This window comes from Acartia tonsa, chromosome 6 (assembly GCF_053477335.1).
Source record: "Acartia tonsa isolate MP-2025a chromosome 6, ASM5347733v1, whole genome shotgun sequence".
Classification (NCBI taxonomy): domain Eukaryota; kingdom Metazoa; phylum Arthropoda; class Copepoda; order Calanoida; family Acartiidae; genus Acartia; species Acartia tonsa.
In genome coordinates, this window is record NC_137265.1 from 7,894,486 (window position 1) to 7,918,281 (window position 23,796).

At 31.0% G+C, this 23,796-nt stretch overlaps 1 protein-coding gene across 1 annotated transcript in view; it reads left to right on the plus strand.

Moving 5' to 3' along the window:
• Window positions 1-23,796, plus strand: part of LOC145321731 (uncharacterized) — a 129,098-nt gene that overhangs the window by 92,035 nt on the left and 13,267 nt on the right. The window contains exons 3-5 of the mRNA XM_080163282.1: window positions 5,342-5,452; window positions 7,167-7,281; window positions 7,824-7,875. Of these exons, the coding sequence (XP_080019408.1) occupies window positions 5,342-5,452; window positions 7,167-7,281; window positions 7,824-7,875 (278 nt within the window). The remainder of the gene's footprint in view (window positions 1-5,341; window positions 5,453-7,166; window positions 7,282-7,823; window positions 7,876-23,796) is intronic.

The following is a 23,796-nucleotide window of genomic DNA, read 5'->3' on the forward strand; positions in this document are numbered from 1 at the left end:
CATCGTTATTTTAGCCAGCCGCGAGAATTACTTTATCAGAGTTCATGATAATCTGGTGCAACATCCAAGTAAAAATACATCGATTAAAGTGTATAACATTGACCTTGTTATTAAACTCTATGCAATAAGTTTCGACAGCCGCTGATTTTAAAAGCTTCTCTTTTGCGGATTGTCGCAAAATTTTATGGCTCTAGTTCAATTTTAGGCTTATATCTCCGATGAAGCAATATTTTGGCGGCTCTAGCCGCACATCGATTATAATTATTGTAACAAGTCAGCTGAATCTTGAGTTATCCGCATTTTTTTTTACGAAATTAGAAGAATTGCGGGTTGCTAAAATCTGCGGATTTTCGCGTCTGCGGCTTTCCTGCTTTCTGCCAAGATTTTTAATTACAATCCAATTAAGAGATACATTAACTCTATTCAAAAATAGAATACAGCAATTAATACAATTAAAATATATTTGGTTGGGTAATTAAATATTCAATTCTGATACAGTTAGCCATTTTAATTTTTATTCATCAATTTTGTAATTATTACTTTTCTGAATTTTAATAATAAAGTAACAGGATGTCTTTGTTTGTTTGTACCAAAGGATATTGCTAACCGCTGGACCGATATGGTTTTCCTTTACAATGTAGCCTCTTATAGGTCATGGGGAGATTTATAAATTTTGTGGGGAAGGGTATAAAATGCACCCCTGTATGGGGAATCTTTACAAAAATTCAGATGGCCATGCAGACGAACAGACGGAGTTATAGAGTAGCTTCGCTATACACACACTATTAAGTAAATATCTGCTTTATCTGTGTAAGTAGGGGTCATTGTAAGTAATCTATAATTACATATCAAAAACAAACATTTTTTTCTGGCTTCTTGACCAAAAACAATGGTGAATATAGCAAAAATATTCTAGATCGTTTTTGTTTTATTATTTTTGTATAAAAAAAGGCTTCGCCTCTATGGTTTTGTGGAATAGCATTCCTTTCTAAATGTTATCAAACTGTTCAGGACCAATTATGACTTTTTAGAGATTTTAAGCAACGCCAGACAGCCAAAGATTAATAAATCTAATATTGTATATAACCACTTATAACTATTGCTGTTCTATATATATAAGTATGTAGCATGTAATATGAAATAGTTGTGAACGAATGGATCACAGTGCATACTGTATTTTTAAGGAGGTGGTATTTTGACAACTATATTCTATTCATATTCAAACAGCAAGGATGAAGAGCTCTCTTAATACACAGTTTTCTATTTGTGTATCCAACTATAAGTTAATCAATTTCGCTTAAATAGCATTAATAATGAATGAAACTTATACATTGGCAGTAGCTCTCCCAATTTGCAGTCATCAATTCGTGTATCTAACTATAAATCTGCATATCCGTAGGCCCCAAATACAGAATAATCATTTCATGTACCTAAATAATAACAACTTTAAAACACAATAACCCATTCATTTATCCTACTATGTATATAATAAGTAGCATCTACAATAAATGATTATATAGGTCAGTCTTATATAAAGTAATATAATAAATCCAATAAAACAACAACATAGATAACATTATTATAAAGATGTTCATGCCTATTTGTAGCTAAGTTACTCTGTTAATAGAATATTCTGTATAAGAAAATTAACATGTTTTTTTTCATATTTAAACTTTTAAGGTATAATCACTAAAAATACTTTACATCACCCTTTTGTACACAATCTTTTATCATTTTTTTGCTTCCTATGCACATAACTAGTCTTGTTAAAAGCGAAGCTTTTCTAAAATTAGGGTAGGTCTGTACGTGTGTCCTTAACGGTTAGCTCTTTTAATTAATTCAAACATGCTAGATTTGTCCTATAGATTTTGTCCTATGCATGATGTTTCCGAGCAAGTTCGTTAGGATCAGGAAGCGTAGCAACTATTTAATCGTTACCAGAAAGTCCGAACGTCCATTTAAATCATGCTGATTTTTTTTACTTTTTGTATGATTTAAGTTTGAAATAATGATTCCTAGGACAGCAATGAACAATATAATAAGCGAATCGGTCTTATTAGAACATATAATTTAAAAAAACATTTACATAAATAAGAAAAAGCATGATACTATAACCTTGTAGTGTATAGTTTCTAACCTAAATCCTAAAAAAAATATGTAATAATAAGTAATACAAAAAAACATCTATCATTCATAGAGAAAAAGAATAGTGTATACACATTATTTATTAATACAAATAATAAAATATAAAAAAATATTATTCTGTGTAAATTGCTATAAAATATATAAACATTAGCGGCTGCGCCTCTATCATTTAGTGACTCTGTCTTCAATAGGGTAGGAAAGAGCATAATTGTAGCCTAAACCTAGAAATAGAATAGCCTAAAATCACCAATGAACATTTGTGAATCTTCCCTAAAAGGGAGAATTCTATCAGCTCTAGTAATTAAAAAAAATGTAGTGGGAAGATTAGATTCCAAACTGTAAAAAGTCAAATATAATTCTATAATTATAGACAAAATTAACTAGGACCGAAAACAGGTCTAAGCTTTTATTTTGGGGAAATAAAATTCAACTTTTAGGGAGTAAATTTATTTTGAACTTTCTCAAATGTTAATAAAATAAAGAAAAAATTACCTTATTTCTAAAGACACGGCTTTTAGGGGTAGTACCCCCCCCCCTCCCCCAAATAAAAAGAAGCGTCATTTCAGAGGTTTGGGGTAAGGTAATTTATTAACCCTTGTCCTTTCCATGGATCTGTGAAAATTTCTATTAATTATAGAATCCCCATCTATAATACAAAGTAGTACGATATCTATCTGTCTGTCTGTCCGTCTGTCCGTCTGTCCGTCTGTCCGTCTGTCCGTCTGTCCGTCTGTCTGTCTGAAGCTTAAGATCTCAGTAACCACTGAACCGATTCGGCTCTACTCATCAGGGAATATACCTACTGGTCCTGGGATGGTTTTAATCTATTTTCTTGGGGGATGGGACACCCCCAACCCCCCCAAAAAATGAAAATCACCCCCCCACCAAAATAAATTTTTTTTAACTTTAAAAAAATTCTAAATAACACAAAAATAGGTTGATTAAACCTCTTGGGGCAAAGCCCCTATAGGCTAAGGGGCGAAGCCGCTAGTATACATATAAAGTAGGGAATTTTCTTTGTTCTTAAAACCTTTCATTTTGTTATTGATGTAAATCCTAATATAAAAGAAAATGTACGTTTGTCTATCTGTACTAAAATATCCCGTTAATCGGTTCTATATTACAGGAAAGCTTTAAAAAAAACTTAGCTTCAAACCGAACATTAATTTTTTGTTGTCGTTAAAGTTGTAAATTCCCTTAAAGTTTGGTTAAAAAAGTTTCCCCCCGGGGGGCTCATCATTAATTCATACATGTTATCTATTTACTTTTAATCAGACAAAACAAATACACAAAATCAAGGTTTTAGACAGGGTGCAGACCAAAAATGTTCAAAAGAATAATCGGTAGCTTTTCTCCTATTTCTAGCCACTGCGGGGCCAATTGCCTAACCTGTGGAGCAATCAGCTAACCCAATACTACCTAACCTAACCTAAAATAACCTATAACAAGCCATTTTAAAAATACGACGAATCACCCCTTAAGGGGCGTTGCCGCAAAAGGGACTATTCCCGAAAAATCATATTTTTGATATTTATTTTATTCATTTTTATGAATATATTTACAGTACGACTTTTCAGCATAGTGCCAACTTTTGAGTGCTTATCTGACTGGCTTCAAAACTGTTACAAACACATACTTTCATTCATTGCATTGGTTTAAAACTTTGGGAACTTTTAAAAAATCCTAATTATTTGGTTCAAACTAGTAGTATCTAAAACTTTCAATTATGATATAGAGAAAGGGTAATTTTGTTTATCATCATTTAGAATGTATCTAACCTTTTTTAAAAATAATTTTGATCTAAAAAGTGGTACTTTTGTTTATCATTAATTAAAATGTATGCTTCATCGTTCATTGTCATTCTCTTAAGATCCCTAAGAACGTGCAAAAATGTACTAAATGGGCTAGCCAGCTACGGTGGAGACTTTTTCCAAAAATTTCATCTGCTTTTTTCAAGACATAATAGTTTAAAGAAATGAATAATTAAAATTTTCAAACAAAAAAATGTAAAACACCTTGACCAATTATTCAAAGAGAGATATAGAACAAGGAGAATGAAATTAATGGGGGAAATTTCGCACACAGAGAGATTTGTATTAATTCATTATAGACTTAAATCCCCTCTATTATGCAAATTGGGTTTCATATTTGTCCTCATAATATGCATATTTCAAAATTAGGATGGTCCAAAATGTAATAATTTGTAAGTTTGGTTCATATTTTTTCTCAAATTTAGTTTATATTAGACTGTCTCAAAATTGTAATAATTCAAAATTTGTTAATGTTTGTACTACTGACAAGCAAATTTGTATTAGGTTTTTCCAAGGTGTCCTCATTTATTTATAACAAGAATGACAAAATCAATAAAAGCGAAGCTCTGAAACAGTAGTACAAACGAACATTAAAACTTGTAGAGAATAAGCAGCAAATGAATAAGTCTAAACAAAATTATAAATAAATTTGTTGCAAAACTGCTTAAATACAGGATAGTGCTTAAGGACATACTTACATTTTTCGGAATTGATTATAGAGATGCTTCGCTTATAAAATTGTACCTTGTTGTCCTAGGAAACAGTATTCCTTATAGTCTGAATACTTAAAAAATAACTAGAATGTAAAAAACCGCCCTATATTTATCCAAAATAATGAGGCCAGTCTAATTCTCACATATGGTTTGGTATATATGAATGTTTACTTTGTCTATATATCATACCTAATTAATTTATATCCAAACAATATTGATGTGAGGATTAAAATTAAAAAAAAACACACAAAATATTTGCTAAATGTAATGTGAAAAAAAGAAAAATTATATATAATTCAAATGTTCAGGATAGGTAGGCAACACAATGTTTAGGCTCCCTAGGGAGGGAGGGGACATTGGGCTGTTTATTGCACTAGTCATCAAAGTATTAAAATAATGTTTTCTTAACAAAAATTAAATAAAATAATGTTTTCTTTGGCTTAACAAATTTGTGACCCTCTTTGAATTAGTTCATTAAGTTGAGTGTCCAAACTTATTAACAACTAATTGTAATCCACAGAGGGGCAATTTTGATTATCATTATTGGAGATGTACATCAATTTATCTGTCATTGTCTTATTTATTTAGATTCCTAAGGCTTTGACAAAAAAAAGGAAAATTGTTTTAATTTTATGCTTTTTATAAAAAAAATAATTGAAATTACTTTTTTAGACCTGAAGAACGCGAGCAGCTGGACATAAAATGGTATTTCAACAACTCCCCCAGTCCTATCTACCAGTGGCTGCCAGCCATGAACACTGGCCCTCAAGTTATTGATCCCAGGTATGACTAACTTGTGTCCAATGAGTAGAAAATAGTATGCGGCATTATTAGGGTGTATTGGGCTTCAATTTAGAAAATCAGCTGTTTTATGTGCTTATGCATATGCGAATTGGTATTTCTCATTTGGGTAGCTTCTTAATTGCCTTAGGGTGCAATTAGAGCATTTTCTTGCCATCCACCGCCATCCCCTAGAAGATAAGTACATTACAATTTATTTTTCGGAAATTAAAATAAATGTACATGATGTTGATGCTAGAATTTTATTTTTATTCATAAACCTGAGTTAAAAATAACTGACATTCAGAATAAAACATCTAAATGTCAAAATTCTAAATATGTACATGTTTTTTTTGTATATTTAATATCATCTAATATTAAGGACATAATTCCTTAGTAGCGTTGCTGGTCTAAACGGTTTAGTCTGTTCGTCTGTCCTTTCGACTTTTTCTCCATTAAAACTGATGCAAAATCAGTGTATCAAATTTTGCTGGAATTTTCAGGGATCTAAAGTGTTAAGACAATGGCCGATAAATTTTTGTACATCATCAATGATGGTACACATAAATACCCCTTCTGTAGATTACTATTAATGGTTGAAACGTTTGGACTCTCATCTCAATGAACGAAACAATTAATATTCACTTAAAGTCCCCAAATTTGATAAGCCATCAAATAAGAAAACGCTTTTATAAAACTTTGGGGACTAGTGTAATAACCAGCCCAATGTCCCCTTCTTCCCTGGTAATTTTGATTCCTGAACACGACAAAAAAATGCTCAAATCAATAGCAACTCCCTTTTTTTTTGGACTGACGGAAAATGAAAGCAAAATGGTTCTTTGAGATAAAATTACCTTACTTTAATAACTGCATATGTTTTTATCCATCTATCTATCTATCTTTTTTATCCAACTGCAACTATAAATCTACCTATCTCTGATTATTGTAGATTGATTATAGATATATGTAAATTTGTTTACCCTTGAATATATTCAAAATCAAGAAGTGCTACGTTGTCTGTGGGGCTATACCAGCAAAACTTTAATTAGCGAAATAAGAAATTATTTTTAAAGTAGCATTAGTCTTAGTTGAAAATCCCATTTAGCCATTTGGTTTATTTTAACAATAACCAAAAATTATAAAAAAAAGTTACTTATAAAATACAAACAAGCGGTGTCGAAATAGATGAATAGCACTATTACTAGCCGTTTTAGAGATATTTTACTACAGAATCGCAAACCTGCTTTTTTAGATTTTTTTGTGATATCCCTCTTAACTCTTTTATTTGATACAGATGCATACAAAACCAGCTTTAAAATCAATTAATGTAATGTGCGCTAATATTTTTAGCTGATTTATACCCACGTCTTGGTTCTTAAGCTTTCCTGGTGAAAAATTGATTTCTTATGGTTAGTTAAATTACTAGGCAGATGACTTCCAACCATTTTATTCAAATACTGGTGGCTTCTGCGCCTCTAGTTTTGGGGTCATTGTTCTGATATGGGGTGTTGAAATAAAGTTTCTATTATGATTAACAAAACTACCCCTTATGTAGATTATAATTAGTTGTTGATAATTTTTGAAACTTGAATTTTGAACCTACCAATCAAAATTTGACCAAGGTACCCAGCAAATTTAAGCCAACGGACGAGATAACGCGTTCATTAAACTTTTTAGACCATTTACTGGCAATTACTAACCTATTATCCTTTTTTAGATTTTCTGAGTACATGGATCTGATGTACACAGTGAATGGTGAAAAGTATGAGAAACACAGAGCTCTACATCTAGTCAATGTTACACACCATCTTTCTGGATCTTATATGTGCAAGGTAGGTTTTTCTTTTTGACACTGGTGTGGAACCTTATAGAGCATAGCAAATTTCAAAAGGTTAGGTTCTACATCTAGTCAATGTTACACATTTTCTTTCTGGATCTTATATGTGCAATGTAGGTTTTTCTTTTTGACACTGGTGTGGATCCTTATAGAGAAAAGGTTAGGTTCTACATCTAGTCAATGTTACTCACCATCTTTCTGGATCTTATATGTGCAAGGTAGGTTTATTTTTGATATTGGTGTGGATCTAGAGTGAAGAAAATTTAGAAGGTTTTGCTCCATCATCTTTTTTGATTTTACATTTGCAAGTTAGGATTCTTTTATTTTTTTTTGACAGTGGTGTAAAAAGTCAAGTTCTATATCTTTTTTATTTTACTCTTAAATATTTAGGTATTCAAGGTAGAATTTAAGAATTCGTTTTTTCTTTTGATGTCTGTGTAAAAATATAGAGAGCCTGTAGAAAAGAGCAAATTTAAGCTTTGTAAATTCAATTTTTTGTTTGGTTTTTAGCTTTTAAATTAAACTTTTTTTTTTCAGGTTTCAAGTTTTCTTGACGAAGATTTCAATCAGAAAAATCTTGTTGTATATGGTGAGTCATTTTAATTTTTGCGAACTTTTAGCCGTGCTTCATATGCATAAAATTATTCTTGTGGAATAACAATTTTTAATTCTTAATAAGTGTCATATGTCATCAAATAAAACAATAACAAAAAATAACTGTGCTATAATTGAAAAAAAAGATTATATTATTGAAATTAAACAAGGATAAAAATGACATAAGCATAGCCTTTGAAAAACAATACAATTTGACTTGCTCGAAAGATGGTTTCTTGAAAAAGGCTAGGTAGCCGAGCGTCAGCCGCGTCAATGCCTCATATTCGATTGAATGGTTTGGAATTTTTTTGAAAAGAGAGATTGCCCTATTTGGGCCAAGTCTAGATTTCCAAGTGATTTTTATAATCAAAGGTTGATTACCCTAAGGCTTACAGGCGGCTGACGCTCGGCTGCCGAACTCTGGTTATTACTCAACTAAAAGTGGGACAAAATAAATAATCTTCAGTTGGAATATCCCTATCCAGAAGGATTTAAAAAGACAAAAATATATATTCTAATCTAAAAGCAATTATTATAAGGTTTTTACCAGGAATCAAAGGGATTATAATTACATCAAAAAAGATTTTAAAATAAATTTATAAATAAAAAGATTATGCGCCTATAAAAGAGATATAGTGTTTGTTCGTTTATCTGTCTTTCACATGAACGTGGTTCTTTTCAGTGAAGCTTCAATTCATTCATCGGCCTGTTTTTAACTTATTTTATATTAAGGCATTTTACCTTTTCCAAGATGAATTATTTCCTAGAATAATAAAGTTTATTATAAATCAAATTTAAGTGGGTTATTCCACTATCCCTCTTGAGTGAATACTATATTATCTTTTGGATGTATGATACCTTTTGCCCTGCTGTTTTTTAGTGTCGCGGTTACCACTATTTCCTATTGTCATTATGCACATATTATTTTTATTTTACAGGGTGTCCACCAAGTTTTATAAAGGGTTACCACTATTTCCTATTGTCATTATGCACATATTAGTATTTTTATTTTACAGGGTGTCCACCATGTTTTTAAACAGGGTTACCACATTTTTGTTTTCTCATTATGCACATATTAGTGTTTTTATTTTACAGGGTGTCCACCAAGTTAAAACCAGGGTCACCACTATTTCCTATTGTTATTATGCACATATTAGTATTTTTTACAGGGTGTCCACCATGTTTTTACACATGGTTACCACTATTTCCCATTGTCATTATGCACATATTAGTATTTTTATTTTACAGGGTGTCCACCATGTTTTTAAACAGGGTTACCACATTTTTGTTTTGTCATTATGCACATATTAGTGTTTTTATTCCACAGGGTGTCCACCAAGTTATAACCAGGGATACCACTATTTCCTATTGTCATTATGCACATATTAGTATTTTTTACAGGGTGTCCACCATGTTTTTAAACAGGGTTACCACTATTTCCTATTGTCATTAGGCACATATTATTACTTTTATTTTACAGGGTTTCCACAAAGTTATATACAGGGTTACCACTTATTCTTATTGTCACTGTGCACATATTAGTATTTTTATTTTACAGGGTGTCCACTAATTTATATAGAATTTTACAACTGTTTTGTATTGCTTATTTTGCACATATTTATCATCTTACAGGGTGGCCTTCGAGTTTTATTAAGGTCATATCTTTGATACACTTTTTGGGGGGCACCCAGTAATGTAAATAATGAATATTCAAACAAAAACAAAACATATTTGAAGTCAAAAAGGTCGTAATGATTAAAAGTTTAATGGTGGAAGCATCATTTTATATAGGTGCACTTGTTTATGCTACAAGTTCAAAGTCTCCTTTTTATAATTTAAAATTTTGTATGTAAAGCTTTATACAGATTGATACTTCTTTAAAGCTAATTGTTTATTAATCAATAAAGCAATAATGAATGACCCTGATTGCAAAAAAAACTTCTGTTTTAAAACAAACAAAACCAATTGAAAATAAATGAATGTAAAACTTTCAAATATTTCTATGTAAAAATGCTCTAAAAGCTTTGTAAACTTTGTAAGAAAATTTGATTTATTGCATCCCTTGAAAATTAAACTTTTACATCACACAAAACAAATTAAATTAAATATACAGCAACAACCCTCTAAGCTTTCAGTGGAGCATTCAACTAACCCTCCCAAACGTCGATATTTTAAAGATTAAAATAAAGTGAGGGGGACCAAATCACAAGTGATAACATTAATAAATATAGGAGCCTAATTAGGTTAGGTTGAAAGCTTAGGGAAAGGTAGATTAAGGAATGTAAAAGTCCTTCAGTGTTTGGGATCTATAGGCAAAAAGAAAATATGATATCGTCCTGAAGGGTCTCCTGCCGCGACTAACCTAACTCCCTGATTTTCTGCTATTGTTTGCATCTTTTATTCTATAGTGGAATTAGTGTGATCTACTAGCAGTTAAAGGTATTCTCCCATTCAATACAAACTACAAAATACATTTCAGGCCAAAACTTTTAAAACAATTTCTCTTTCATTGATTGTTTAAAATGAAAATAGATTTGGGATATAAAATAGTCCAAGGCTGATTGAAAGGATTGGGTGTTAACATTGCCTGTTAATCCTAGGACCTTACGTTGACATACATTTTCCTTGAATTTGTCGATTATCTGTTATTTATCAATAATTGTAATGGATAACTTATCAAAAATCAAAGTTAAAAAGGCTGATATGCAATTATTTTTTTAAAATTTGGCAGAAATTTTCAAGTAATCAATAAATATGATATTGAAAGCTTTTACCTTTAAAATTTAAATTCTCCAATTGACAAGGATACACTTATTTACCTAGCAAAGAAATGGAAATACAGACAAACGGACCCTAGTAATAGAGTAGCTACGCTTTATTCATTCCAAAGTTTTCTATGTTTGTGGTACATTTGTTCAATAACAAGTTAAAATGAAATTTTAAAATCTAGATTGCTTTCATTTCCCCTCTCTCTATATTTATCCATCTATCTATATCTCTGTATCTCCCTCTCTCTTCTTTTCCTTTGTCTTCTAATACGTCCAAACAATTTATGATAAAATTGCTAAGCCTTAAACTTTCACAAATCTATTATGATTTTTGATATTCATATGCAAAAAAAATTTTTCCCGCACTAAAAAGTATTTGCTTAGGGGCAATTTAGGCAATTGCCCCTAGTTGAATTTTTAGCGGGTTGTTAGGGGGAATACAAAAAAATGTATGGATATGGAATTTTTAATGAAGAAAATTATAGCACAAGACAAAATGAATGAAGCATTATTCTAGAAATTATAGAAAAGATTGCACAGCTTCTTCCAAAGAAAACAATCAAATTATTTCGAGAATCCTTTTGTGGCTTGTTCAGTTTTTTTTGAGAACGTCTACTCTACAACTAACGTATTCGTAATTCATCCTTCTTGTTTACATAGTACATCGCTCTTTTTTTATTCCAACATCACTGTTGGGGAAATCTTCAATCTAGTACATATAAGATAAAACAGTGGCTGTTTCATTTCTATTCTTTAATATATAGATCAACTAAATTCATCTTACCTATATTTTTCTGTTTTACAGTTAATTGTTATTTTTCATTTTTTTTTTTTTTTTATGGACTAAAATTGTCCTTGTTTTTAAAGTCAAATATTACATCATTTAATTTTAAAAAGAAAATTTGCCGAAACAAATATTTAAAGATTTCCTAATTTAGTGATACAATTTGTAGAATTTGAAGAAAAGAAGATATGGCCAAAAAAAATTACCAAAGTGTCCTCTCCCCCCAAAAAATTCACTTTAAAAAAACAAACAAAGTCCTTAAATGCTATGTGCGAAGTCGCAAGTTCTAAATAAATAAATCTAATGTAAAGATTAAACAGATGAAACTTGAAATAAAATTTGTTGAGAAATGAAAATGTAAAATCTGATATGAATGATCTATATGAGAAAACCTCAAAACTCATCATATAATACACACACACACACATATATACAATAAATGAGTAGACTGTCCAAAAATTTAATTTGAAGAAGGATGACAACATCTATAAGTAACGAATCGAAATAATCATGGATGGAAATACGGACAAAGTAATTTAAAATGCGGATAGTAATTGGTCTAGGATAAATCTATAAAAATCATGAAAACTTTCTTATATCTTTTTGTATATGTTTCATATTTTTTTTGCCGTGACTGCTACACAGACGGAGCAAGTACATTATATGTTGGATGCTCATTGGTATAGGGAATCTAAAAAAATTCAGCTGTCTATCTTAAATAGCAGTTGAGGAAAATCACATCTTTACTATAGCGTTACAGACTGACGAACGCTGTTTTTGCGTGGGTGGGGGGGGGGGGGGGGGTTGGAGGGAACGTTTAGTTGTTTTCATGTAGCTTTTAACCCCAATAAATATTTATTGGGAGAGAGATTTAATTTTTAAAAAAATACTAACAAATTTAAGAGTGCCATCACTCGAATTCGCTTTTTTAAGGGGGTTGGGGGAGGGATTAGAACCTTGTATCCCCCTCTTTTTTCGCTATTTTTAAACTCATATTCCTGAAAGCATTTTTATTTTTGGAGCCAGTCTATCTGCCACACACACATACACACACCTGAAAACAAGATCAAACAGAGGTTTTCATCTTTATTGAACATAGATATATCGGAATCAAATTTTGATTACATCTACACAACATAATTTAACATTACCTGCTAAACTGGGGAACTTTATGTTGACGTGTTATTATTGCTTAAGGTTATGCTGTCTTATACATTGACTTAAGTGTTCATTGCTGGCATATTATATGCTAGTGACTTTGTTTGGCATATTCGTATGGAGTGGGAAGGCAGAAAAATAGCTTAAAACTATCTCAAGACTTTGTGCAAGTGCAAATTAGCCTAAAACCACTCAAGAACACATTAGAAGCTTCCAATAAGTATCACCTTTTAAAATAGTATAGAATTTGTTTTAATGAAAAAATTATTTGACATAATATATTAAATTCAATACAACTATTAAACTACTTGCTTTATTATATGAGTGTTATATGATTCTAAAATTGCATTTTTTTTGTTAAAGTAAGCATAAAATTTAACTTCCAATGGTATAGTTTTAAAAATTACTGCTAGAGGACTCAATTACAAATAATAGTTTAGAAATAGATACGTAATTGTTAATGTAAAACTAACAAATTAAAACATAAATTTAAAATTACTAGATTAAAATGTCATAATTATAAACTTTATGTAATTATTTTTATCACGTTTATTGAATTATTTGCTGTGTTGTAATTTATTATTTATTTTCATGTTTCCTTGTTATTCTGGTATCATTCTATCATAAACACCTCTGAAAGTTATGGAATTTTTGTTGGAAAGCTTGAATAATAATCATCATATTCTGAGAAAGCTTTTCATATTTTATTGCTAAACAAAGTCACCGTCTTCCCTTACATGCAATAACCGGATATTTATCGGATCGTTTTAATGACAGCTCTCTTCAGAATTTAAAATGAAAGATCATAACCAGATTTGTTAGCCCTGAGGGATCGAGCAAAACTAGTCTTCTGATTTGTGTTTCAATATTCGTGGACAATGGACATTGTCTCTAATACGACGCTATACATGATTTTTCAGTGTGACTGAGAACTGTTTCTTATACAGTGGATATTAATCGGTTACGAAGCCATACTGGAAATGCTATTTTATTTTTATAATATGTTCAACTTTTTTCACCTATGTTAGTACAAGAACAAGGATGACAACATCCAGAAAAGCAAAGCTCTGAAATGGTAGGACAAACGAACATATAAATGATTAAGTCAAAATAAAATTGTAAGTAGATTTGTTGCAAAACTGCATAAATACAGGATACTGTTTAAGGACATTTTAGGACTTGATTATAGAGATGCCTCCTTTATTACATTTTACCTTGTTGTAGTAGGAATCAGTATTCCAAAAAAACACAGATAAGTTGGACTTTCTAATAACGATTTTAGAGTTGCTACGCTTTCAAAATCGTACCTAATTGTTGTAGGAATCATAATGCAAAGTTTAAAATCGATATGACATTCCTACATGTTTAAATTAACAAAATGTATGATCGTTCTTGACGGACGGACCTACCCTCATTATAGAAAGCTTCGCTCTTAAAAAGGGCGCAAAAACCTCTGCTAAAAATAATGATGACAATTTGACAACACCTTGTCCGTAATATTGTTAACATTTGTCTACAGAAATCAGGGAAAAAGAATTTGAATGACAGCCAAAAAAAAGTTTGTTCCAAGGTGTAATCAACTTTAAGTTATCACGTTGGTGTTAAGTTCGAGTCTCTGCCAATACAGTAATAGCAAGGATCTCAAGGGATAAGACAATGGCCGGCATATCCATGTAGGTCCTTTTTTTGTTAACAAAATTACCCTTTCTGTATTTTTGGAATTTTTGGTTAAATAGTTTTAACACTGCTAATATGAAAGATTTAATTGACGTATCCAAAGTTTTTAAGCCAACGAATGAGAGAGATTTAGAACGTGTTAGAAAAACTTTAAATACCATTACAATTTTCAGTCCAATGTCCCATCCTTTCATGCAGTGTGTTCTAGGCCATAAACATCCTCCAAACACTTTTAAAATATTCAGACAAAAAGTGTATAATCAAAGGATGATTAGCAATAAACCTACAAGTGCCTAGTCAGGTATACCAAAGCTGTAATAGAAGTATATTTTAAAAGTTCGCTAGATTTTGTGCATCCGTCCTTGTTTTTAAATTGACATATATCTCCTCAATTCTTGCAATTTTTCTTTTTAAGTCCAGACAATGGATTTGCATCTTTTTTAAGTCGCGAATCTACTCTTTGATAAGAGTTTAGTTACATACGTCCCTCCTTGCTCAAGTTGTTGAAAGCAGTTTCAGAAACATTTCCCCTCAGGTACCTCATTACTACCTTTCCCATTTGCACTGCAGTCTTTACACATTTTCTCCATTTTCTCATATCATCATTTCTACAGTTTTCATTAGTTATTATTATAATTTATTATGATATGTAGTTTGATTATTTTAGCTGCGCTACTTGAGAACACACTTGTCCTTGTTAAAAAGTCTTTACTCGGAACGAAAACAATTCTTTTAAAATTTTTCGCAATGCATTTTCTACTTTGTATTCCGTGAATAACAACATTTGTTGGATCAAGATCAAATAATGCAGAAACTTTAAAGGCTACTTATGGCAAAAGAATTATTATAAAATAGTCCGAAGTTTGTACATTATTAAAACAGCAACAATAAAACTCAATAATACACAGGTAACGCATGGCTAGAGGAAAAGCGCGTAAGAAAGGACATTTGGCAATTCAAAATTATTTTTTTTATGCAAAATCAAACGATATACCAAGAGGGAGATAACATTGAGGTGTAAACTTTTCTATTCTGTAAAACTCCATAAACGTTTCTTTTATTCGTTGTCTTTTAAAAAACTTTTATTAAATCTTGATTGTATTTTGAAACTAGCTGTGTGTAAACTTTTTAACTAATAAGTTTAATCTACAGCTAGGGTTACTTTTGTTCATCGTGATTGAGTGTGTGCATCAATTTATCGTTCATTGTTTCATCCACCAAGAGTCTTTACGATTGGAAACTTAGTTTTACGTCACATTGTTATGCCGCCAGCAGTTAATTAAGTTCTCTAAAAAGTTCCTTCGTATTTTAGACTTGATCTCGTTTGTTTATTTTATCAAACAATTATATAATGTAAATTTTCTCTTAGATTTTTGTGTGATTTTTGTATAGCATGTACTTTGTACTTTGGTTATTAAATGATTAATAAGATATAATTCCTTCTTTAGGGCCAGGATTGGAGGGGAAATTGGACTTTTAATTACAATAGTATTTAAAGTTTTAATTTACATCTTCGTTTCCTTGGTATAAAACTAGCATTTTCTGGATAATTTTGATCTACAGAAGGGTAATTATGTATGTGGATGCATATTAATTTATCGTCCATTGTCTTATCCCCTAAGCTACCTATTAAGGGCCTTTCATTTTGAGATTACATTTGTTGATTTGACATGGACCGGAAAGAATGGAAACTGCTTTTAATTATTCAACAAATTTTGTATTAATGTCATTAAAAGTACAACAAAAAATATAAAAATTAATAATGCAACTTTGGAGGATTTTTAACAACAAAATCTGTCAACATAATCTTGAACAGCCACAGTACATATCATACTAAACTATGAAATAAATCTTGGTATTCACACCGAGATTGTGAAGTAAGGGGGGGGTTCGTAATGACATCTATTCGTAAACCGTGAGCAAAATGGTCTAAATATTTAGCTAGACCCTTCAAACTTAGTATATAAGCCTAGTCCTATAGGTATTACATCTAAATGGCAAAAAAATCCAAAAAAATTTATTTTAAGGTTAGGTTAGGTAAGAAAAACCCTGCGGAAATGGGGTTTTTAGGCTTTTTTTGGTCTATTTTGATGTGGAAACTTACCTTAAATTGTTTTTTCTTAGAGTTTTGACTTAAATACACTGTTTCTATTCATATGGACATTATTTAAGATGATTCAGCAAGTCTTGGACCGACCCCAGGGGGCTAGGTGGGTGGCCCACAGGGGTTAAGTGCATTTTTCCCAATATATATGTTGTGATACATAAAATTATAGGTTTTTTAGGTCAAGGAACTCAAATTCAGAGCTAAAATAAGCATTAGACTAATCTGAAGCTAGCCCCAGCGGGCTAGGTTGGTGGCCCGCAGGGGTTAAGTGTATTTTTTCCAATATATATCTTGTTATATATCAAAATATAGGTTCTTTAGGTCAAGAAACTCAAATTTTCAGCGAAAATTAGCATTAGACTAACCTGAAGCTACCCCCCCCCCCCCCGGGCTAGGTTGGTTTTCTGCAGGGCTTAAGAGCATTTACCTAACCTAACCAAGAAACTTACTAATTCTTTTGTTTTTTTCCTTGAATAAATATTTTTACAGGTTTTTCTTGAATAAACTGTGTCTATTAATGAGGACTTTATTTAAGATGATCCAGCAAGTCGGGGACTGACCCCAGCGGGCTAGGTGGGTGGCCCGCAGGGGTTAAGTGCACTTTTTCCAATATATATGTTGTGATACATCAAATTATAATTTTTTTAGGTCAGTAACTTAAATTCAGAGCTAGAATTAGCATAAGATTAATCTGAAGCTAGCCCCAGCGGGCTAGGTCGGTGGCCGCAGGGGTTAAATGCATTATTTTCCAATATATACCTTGTTATATATCAAAATATAGGTTTTTAAGGTCAAGAAACTCAAATTCAGAGCTAAAATTGGCATAAGACTTACCTGAAGCTACCCCCTGCGGGCTAGGTAGATTTTCCGCAGGGCTTATGTGCATTTTACCTAACCTAACCTAGAAACTTACTAATTCTTTTGTTTTTTTCCTTGAATAAACTCTGTCTATTAATGAGGACATTATTTTAGATAATCCAGCAAGTTGGGGACCGACCCCAGTGGGCTAGGTGGGTGGCCCACAGGGGTGTAGTGTATTTTTTCTAAAGTATGTGTTATCATACATCAAATTATACCTAGATTTTTTAGTTTAAGAAACTCAATTTTTTTTATCTCAAATCATCTGAATCTGAAAAATCTTATTTTAGCTTCTTGACCTAACTAAAACTGTAGTATGATGCAGTAAATACTTTTGAAAAATTTTTATTAACCCCCTGTGGGCCTTTCTTCTAGCCTCCTTGGGTCAGCCTCCTGTATGAAGAATCTTTTAAATGATGGCTTTAGGAATGAACACTGTGTATCTAAGTAAAACCTAGCCCGCCTGGGTCAGTCCCCAACTTGCTGGATCATCTTAAATAATGTTCTCATGAATAGAAACAGTTTATTCAATTAAAAAACCTTTAAAAAAGTAAGATTCTAAGTTAGGTTAGGTAAAATGCATTTAAGCCTTGCAGGAAATCCCCCTAGTCCGCAGGGGCTAGCTTCAGATTAGTCTGATTCTATTATGAGTTCTAAATTTGAATTACTGGACCTAAAAAACCTATAATTTTATGTATGACAACACATACTTTTTCAAAATGTACTTAACCCCTGCGGGCCACCCACTTAGCCTGCTGGGGTCGGTTCCCAACTTGCTTGATCATCTTAAATAATGTTCTCAAAAATAGACACAGTTTATTCCAGAAAAAAAACAAGTAAGGTTCTAGGTTAGGTTAGGTAAAATGCACTTAAGACTTGCAGGCAACCCACCTAGCCCGCTGGGGCTAGCTTCAGATTAGTCTAATGCTTTTATTAGCTGTAAAGGCCTAAAAACCCTATAATTTGATGTAAACCCTGAACAAACATATTATGCAATACTGAATTTTCAAAATAGCAGCTTTATTATTCATTTAGGATGATTTTACAATAAATATGAAATGTAGATGCCTCTTTTGGTTACAAAATTCCACTGTTATTTTTTAATTAATCAGCACCAATAAAGCACAAGATCTCAAAAACAGCATTTTGGGGTAATACTGGTGAACAAATATATTATGCAAATCCAAAACAAAGCAACAAAAAAAGGTTTTTTGGCACTTTTCTCCTCTTTTAAAGATTGATTATGATAAAATAATATTTTTTTAAGGGATTTATGCATTAATTATTATGAAATATAGTATAAAGTAGAAATTAATGATTTTTCTAAATAAGAAATGATTGAAAAAAATAAATTCGATCCCTATCACTTTAGAGGACAGCTGCTGACCCCCAGTCTTATGGATGAACCTAAATACATGTTAAAGATAAAAATTACCCTGAAAATTATACAAAAATGTTTTTGGTGTGTTGAAAAAATCTATTTTAAAATCTTGATTTTGAGGATGATGACCTTTAAGATGCCCCTATTGGTGGTGATGGTGAGCCAAATGTTATCAAAGTGCATGTCCATGATGACAACTTATATATTAAACTATGATCCAATTTTTGTAGTTATAGCATCCTCCAGCCCAGCATTATTAAAAAAGAAAAGAATTACAATTTTATTTACTTCAATTCATAAGGTGAATACTGTAGTTTTTAGAAGATGGTTATATTTCTTGTCGGAAGGCTCCATTAAAGGCTGCTATGACTACAAAAAATGGTACATAGGTTAATAGACAAGTTGTTGTAATGGTCATGTACTTAGATAACATTTGGCTCACCATCACCACCAACAAGAGCATCTGAAAGGTCATCATCCTCAAAATCAAGATTTTAAAATGAATTTTTTTAACACATAAAAAAACATTTTTGTATAATTTTCAGAGTAATTTTTATCTTTAACATGTATTTAGGTTCATCCATAAGACTGGGGGTCAGCAGCTGTCCTCTAAAGTGATAGGGATCGAATTTATTTTTTTCAATCATTTCTTATTTAGAAAATCATTAATTTCTACCCTATACTATATTTCATAATAATTAATGCATAAATCCCTTAAAAAAAATATTATTTTATTATAATTAATCTTTAAAAGAGGAGAAAAGTGCCAAAAAACCTTTTTTTTTGTTGCTTTGTTTTGGATTCGCATAATATATTTGTTCACCAGTATTACCCCCAAATGCTGTTTTTGAGATCTTGTGCTTTATTGGTGCTGATTAATCAAAAAATAACAGTGGAATTTTGTAACCAAAAGAGGCATCTACATTTCATATTTATTGTAAAATCATCCTAAATGAATAATAAAGCTGCTATTTTGAAAATTCAGATTTGCATAATATGTTTGTTCGGGGTTTATGACAACACATACCTTAAAAAAAATGCATTTGACCCCTGCTTGCCACCAACCTAGCACGCTGGGGCTAGCTTCAGATTAATCTTATGCTAATTCCAGCTTTGAATTTGAGTTACTGACCTAAAAAACTTATAATTTGATTTATCACAACGTGTATATTGGGAAAAATGCACTTAACCCCTGCAGGCCACCCACCTAGCCCGCTGGGGTCAGTCCCCGACTTGCTGTATCATCTTAAATAAAGTCCTCATTAATAGACACAGTTTATTCAAGAAAAACCTGTAAAAATATAAGTAAGTTTCCAGGTTAGGTTAGGTAAATGCTCTTAAGCCCTGCAGAACACCAACCTAGCCCGGAGGGGGGTTAGCTTCAGGTTAGTTTAATGCTAATTTTCGCTGAGAATTTGAGTTTCTTGACCTAAAAAACCTATATTTTGATATATAACAAGATATATATTGGAAACAATACACTTAACCCCTGCGGGCCACCAACCTAGCCCGCTGGGACTAGCTTCAGATTAGTCTAATGCTTATTTTAGCTCTGAATTTGAGTCCTTGACCTAAAAAACCTATAATTTGATGTATCACAACATATATATTAGGAAAATTCACTTAACCCCTGCGGGCCACCCACCTAGCCCCTGGGGTCGGTCCAAGACTTGCTGAATCATCTTAAATAATGTCCATATGAATAGACACAGTGTATTTAAGTCAAAACCCTAAGAAAAAACAATTTAAGGTAAGTTTCCACATCAAAATAGACCAAAAAAAGCCTAAAAACACCATTTCCGCAGGGTTTTTCTTACCTAACCTAACCTTAAAATAAAAATTTTTGGATTTTTTTGTCATTTAGATGGAATACCTATAGGACTAGGCTTATATACCAAGTTTGAAGGGTCTAGCTAAATATTTAGACCATTTTGCTCACGGTTTACGAATAGATGTCATTACGAACCCCCCCCCTTTGCGTGGAATATTTTTAGAATTCTTTACTTTTAAAAGAATTTTGTGGAGGCTAAATTTTAACACAAAATTAAGAATTACTCGTTCCATAAAAATAATTTTATTATCAAACAGTTAAAGGGAAACGTGAATTTCTCGGGATTTTCCAAAAATAGATCGCTGATATTTTTAAAAAGCCTACTTTGTATTTTTGAATTGTTGTGCATATTTCTGTAAAGAAAATCAGATTTTATGTAGTTGAATATTTTTTTAAAGCATCTCTTAACGAGCAACGAAAATCTACTCTATTATTCTTTTTTTCTATCCACTATATGTAGCCCAAGATTTTATAACTTCTAAACATTCTCCATTTTAGGAAAGCTTTACATAGATCTTAGGACTATTTTAGGCTTTATTAGTTTTAGATTTAAAACTTGGAATGGTTTTAGTTTTTTTTTCAAATCTTACCTACCTCTTCCAATACGAGGTCCCTTGATGCTAGAGACGCATCCGCTAGTGTTTATTGAGGCAATAATTTAGTAAACACTGATATTTGTAGGGTTTCATTTAATTAGGATTAACAAAAAAATTAATTATTTACACATTTTTATAAAAAAAAACATTTAACATTAAATTGTGTACACTTAGTTCATAATCCTTGCTGTTTTTTCATCAATATAAAACTAATAGTTTAAAATGCCACTAGGCTAGCATAAGATCGCCGATTAGTTTAACAATTACGATTAAGAATAAAAAAGCAACGACTTGAAAATAGTATAAATACAAATTCAGCTTTTCAAATATGAAAATCAATTTTAATCGTTGCATGTCTAAAAGATGATACACACAATTCCTAGTAATATTTCAAAGAGGAAAAATGGTAATTTTAATATGATGTAGATAAACGGACAGATATAAAGACAAACCAGCATGTAGGGTAGCTTCGCTCCACAAAAATTGCAAGATCAACTATGTAATTAAACTGAATTGAACTTCCAAGTTTTTTTATTCGAATTTGCATAAACTTTGTTTTATATGTATATTAAGGAATTACGGTTTTTCAATGAAATAATTAAATTGAGAAGTTTTTTTACTATGTGCTTAATTAATTATGAAACTAAGGCACATATTTTTATGCTCTCAGCGCCTTTTTGAAAAAAATTTTAGCATTTTTTTGTGTACCTTTGAATTTCAAAATTATCGCTCAAACTTAGCTGTGGCTTAAATATGGTTGATAGTTAGTGCATTGCATATAAGTTTTTAGTATAATTAAACAAAAAAGTTTATTACCGCTATCGTATTGGTTTATGCTATAAAGCTAAAAAGTCCACAATGTTAGATGTAAATCATCTGTGTATTTTTGTTTCCAACCTTTATAGCTTAATAATAGTACAAACTTCAAAACATGAAAACTCATATGCAACCTTTATTTCTTAATATTTGTATACATCAAAAAAAAGAAAAACTAATATGCAATTTTTGCATAAACATGTTTCTTTTTCAAACTTTTAAAATTTCTAATATGTTTAAAGTTAACTTAAAATTTCACATAGCATGTCAAGGATTAAAGAAAAAATGATCCCTCTCCCAATTTAATAAACAACAAATTCAAAAATTAAAATTAAAACATTGTTATATAATTGCACTTTTCATAGATGCTTCAGGAATAGGATATTACCATGACTTCTTCGCAATCCCTGAGGCTAGGGACGATCCAAATTTATCCCTAAATGATATGTATTTTTTGTTCCTATTTGAAAACAAGTACGATTATTTGCATAAGTTGCTTAGCTACAAAAACTCGAGAAACAGTGAAATATAATTTAGTAATGGTAAATAAAGAAACTATTCTATTGGTATATAAGTTTTAGCAAAAGTTTATAATAAAAAAAAACGTTTCTATTCATATTTTTCCGTTCAAGTTCCCTAATAACGAACTAACGGCCAAACTATAAATTTAGAAAAGCTATACCATTTTATTGTTTTATAATTCAATATGAGAATGTAAAAACCACAAGTTCTAAGCATAAAATAAAACAATTAATGTAAGTATAGCAATATGTCTTACATTTTTAGTAACGTAGCACTAGCTACAATATAACTTAGTATGTTCGCCTGTCCGTCTGTCTGTCCTAGTATAAGAAATTGAAGCATAAAATAAAACAATTAATGTAACTATACCAATATGTCTTACAATTTTAGGAGCGTAGCTACTATATTACTCTGTATGTTCATCTGTCCGTCTGTCTGTCCTAGAACCACAAGTTCTAAGCATAAATATATAAAACAATTAATGTAACTATAGCAATATGTCTTACATTTTTAGAAGCGTAGCTACTATATAACTATGTATGTTCGCCTGTCCGTCTGTCCCTCCTAGTATAAGAAGTTTAAGCATAAAATTAAACAATTAATGTAACTATAGCAATATTTTTCAAATTTTTAGTAGCACAGCAACAATATAACTTCGTCTGTATGTCTGTTCGTCCTAGTACCACAAGTTCTAAGCATTAAAGCAGCTACAATATAACTTCGTCTGTATTCAACAATAATCCCATATTTAGTAATACATCATTGAAACAATTTTAAAAACTACTAGTTTTATGGTATAATATTTTTGTTTTAAATATTTGCCATGCCTTTCTTTGAATGTTAAAATTCTTGTTTTTTCTATTGATAAATGTGAAATGATTAAGATTTTTTGTAGTGAGTGTGCTATATCTTATTATCATCTTATGGTGTAGAACAAGTAACATTTATACAATGGGATCGCAGCTTTGAAAGCCATAGATTTAAATATTATTTATAGAGGGGTATTATATCTAAAGGAAAAACTAGACTGCCTAAACATTTTAATCATAAATAACAGTCTAAAGATATTTTTTAATTGATGATATAAATTATATTCTTAATCTAGTAATTTCTTTTCAACAGAATTGGCAGAAAATAGTTTAATTAAAAGATTAATTATTTCTCACTGAAATTAAAGCTTCTACTTTTGAGCTGGTTTGATAAAATACATGAAAATCAAATTAAAAAGTAGCTATGCTCATTTTAATATATTACACAACATTAAATCTTATGACAATTTTTTTGTTAACAGTTAGATTAAAAGAATAAAACATTCGTTATCTATTCTATCTATCTTAAAATCTTTTTAAGACAAAAAGACAATTGAAGTCTTCATACTAATGCCAATGGCTGCGACTCTAGCCCATGAAAACCATTTG